General features: G+C 43.2%; 1 protein-coding gene across 1 annotated transcript in view; it reads right to left on the bottom strand.

Annotated features, from left to right (window-relative positions):
• Positions 1-335: 335 nt before the first annotated feature.
• The window catches only part of LOC109381541 (putative acyl-coenzyme A thioesterase 6), a 16,776-nt gene continuing 14,997 nt past the window's right edge, over positions 336-2,114 (bottom strand). Inside the window, exon 3 of the mRNA XM_019640291.1 lies at positions 336-1,023. Coding sequence (XP_019495836.1) covers positions 383-1,023 — 641 coding nt within the window. The 3' untranslated portion in view covers positions 336-382. The remainder of the gene's footprint in view (positions 1,024-2,114) is intronic.

The following is a 2,114-nucleotide window of genomic DNA, read 5'->3' on the forward strand; positions in this document are numbered from 1 at the left end:
GACATTGTCAGGTAGGGCCCAAAGGGGATATGGGACTCTTAGCAATACAGAAGCTCAGTCTTTAGAACTAGAACACAAGGCCAAAGCTAGGCCAGCAATTGAGAGTTAGGCAAGCACTTCTCACATTTCTCCTGCTTAAGGTTAAGATTGGTCCTACAGATAAGATCATGGTTAAGCCTATACATTGGATAAAGGTCAGGGAAGAAAGGAATGGGTCCAGCAGGGAAGAAAGGAGGGTTGCAAAGGCTGAGAATGCCGGAGGACCTGACAAGGAAGCCAAGATGGTTGCTTTGTTACAAAAAGGTTCCTAGGTACTCAGGAAAACCCAATACATGTTGTATGAATAGGATTTTTATTCATAGTATTTCATCTATGATTAATGTTACATTTTGCTGGGCTTGACAGACTTTTTACCATTGAGATGCTTATGGAAGAAAGTTTGAATTTGTTGCCAGGCATCTACCTGTGCCCTTGAGTGAGCCTTTGGATCACCTCCATAGAATACTGGTAGGCCCAATACTGCATGCATAGAGGCTCTAGAAGGAGGAAAATAAGGTGGGTCAATACAATGACCAGTTTCTGGATAGTAGATTATTTGGGGTCTGTCTTTCCCATGGGCTTGTAACCGTTCAGAGGCTATATGAGCATAGAAGTCACTCCTCCAGCTATGGTCATCCATGCTAACAATAAACAGGAAGGGCCCCTGGGCCTTTTCCAAAGGAATAAGACTTTGGCGGTTGGGTTCCTCCAGTGGATTGTTCCAAATATCCATGAAATCTAAAAGACCTGACTCAGTGATTGTATGTTTCCTTAGGTCACTGCCGAGATCAGGAATAATCATATCCTTGTAATGCAGAGGAGCTATTGAATTGGCCACACAGGAATTGATAACTACAGTGGCTGTGATGCCCTTCAAGAAAGAGGCCATTGAGAGACACAGGTCACCTCCTTTGGAGAAGCCAAGAAGCCCAACGCCAGGGCCTTTCACCTGATGAGGAAAGAGAGAGAATCTATAAATGGAGAACAGAAATAGTAATTTTTACATTCTCTAGGGAGCTTTTTCAAATGTCCTTTGCTTTCCTTCCTTATGCAACCATCTACAAAGTTCAAGTGTGTCTTCTAATGAGCAAATCAATTGAACAGGCCCTCCACTACTATTTATGGGGTCTGAGTCAAGAATACACACAGAGGCCTATATACCCTATACTTAAATATTTAAAAGTTATAAATCAAATGAACAAACTTAAAATATATCCTTTTCTCCTACCTTGATAAATACGCCACCATAACCACTTATAAGGTTCAAATTTAAACTCTTGGAATTTCTTGGCGTTCTGTACTTGAACATGGCAATTGGAGGAGAGCCAGCCCGAGTCCCTGGTCCCTGGCCCACCCTCCACTTCCATCCCTGGCTCCATCATGAACCTTGAGGGGCCTCTCAAGGTCCATCAGCCTGTATGTTTAAGGCTTATGTGTATTAACATTGAAGGACACTGAGAAAGCGGCATAGGGCCTAGAAGCAGGGTCAATGCTATTGGGCAGCGGATTCTGGGGATCCAGATCCCAAGGGCATGGTAGGAGGGGGGCCACATAGGTTCCAGGTGGACACATTCCCTTGGTCCCTTGGACTCCTCATCCTGCGGGTAGAGATGCAGCCAAAGGAAGGCCAGAGTATAGCCATCTAAAACAAAAAGTCCAAGGAGGAAGCCCCTTTTGCCTAGGTTTAAGGGTAGAACTGATAGTATATATTGGTCTCTTCTTTATACCAGGGCCTTATCTCCCCCAAATAAACCAAACATCACAGTTGAAGGTCATCAAGGTTTTAGCAGCTCTGCTAAGAGACCAATCCCTGAATTTTAACAGTTAAACCATCCTTGCAGAACATCTTATTCTTTAACATTAAAATGTTTAGGTCTCTTTATGTTTAGATAGTAGCACAGAGTATGTATTCCATTTATAATCACTACCAAAATACTTTAATTTTTTTCCACTATCAGATAAGAACTTTCTCTACAAAACCATAATACCATTATCACACTTGACAAAATCAATGATTCCTTGGGCCGGCCGAGTGGCGCGATGGTTAAGAACTGGCTTGGGACGCCAGAGGGCCC

The sequence above is a fragment of the Hipposideros armiger genome, unplaced genomic scaffold (genome assembly GCF_001890085.2).
Source record: "Hipposideros armiger isolate ML-2016 unplaced genomic scaffold, ASM189008v1 scaffold_49, whole genome shotgun sequence".
Classification (NCBI taxonomy): domain Eukaryota; kingdom Metazoa; phylum Chordata; class Mammalia; order Chiroptera; family Hipposideridae; genus Hipposideros; species Hipposideros armiger.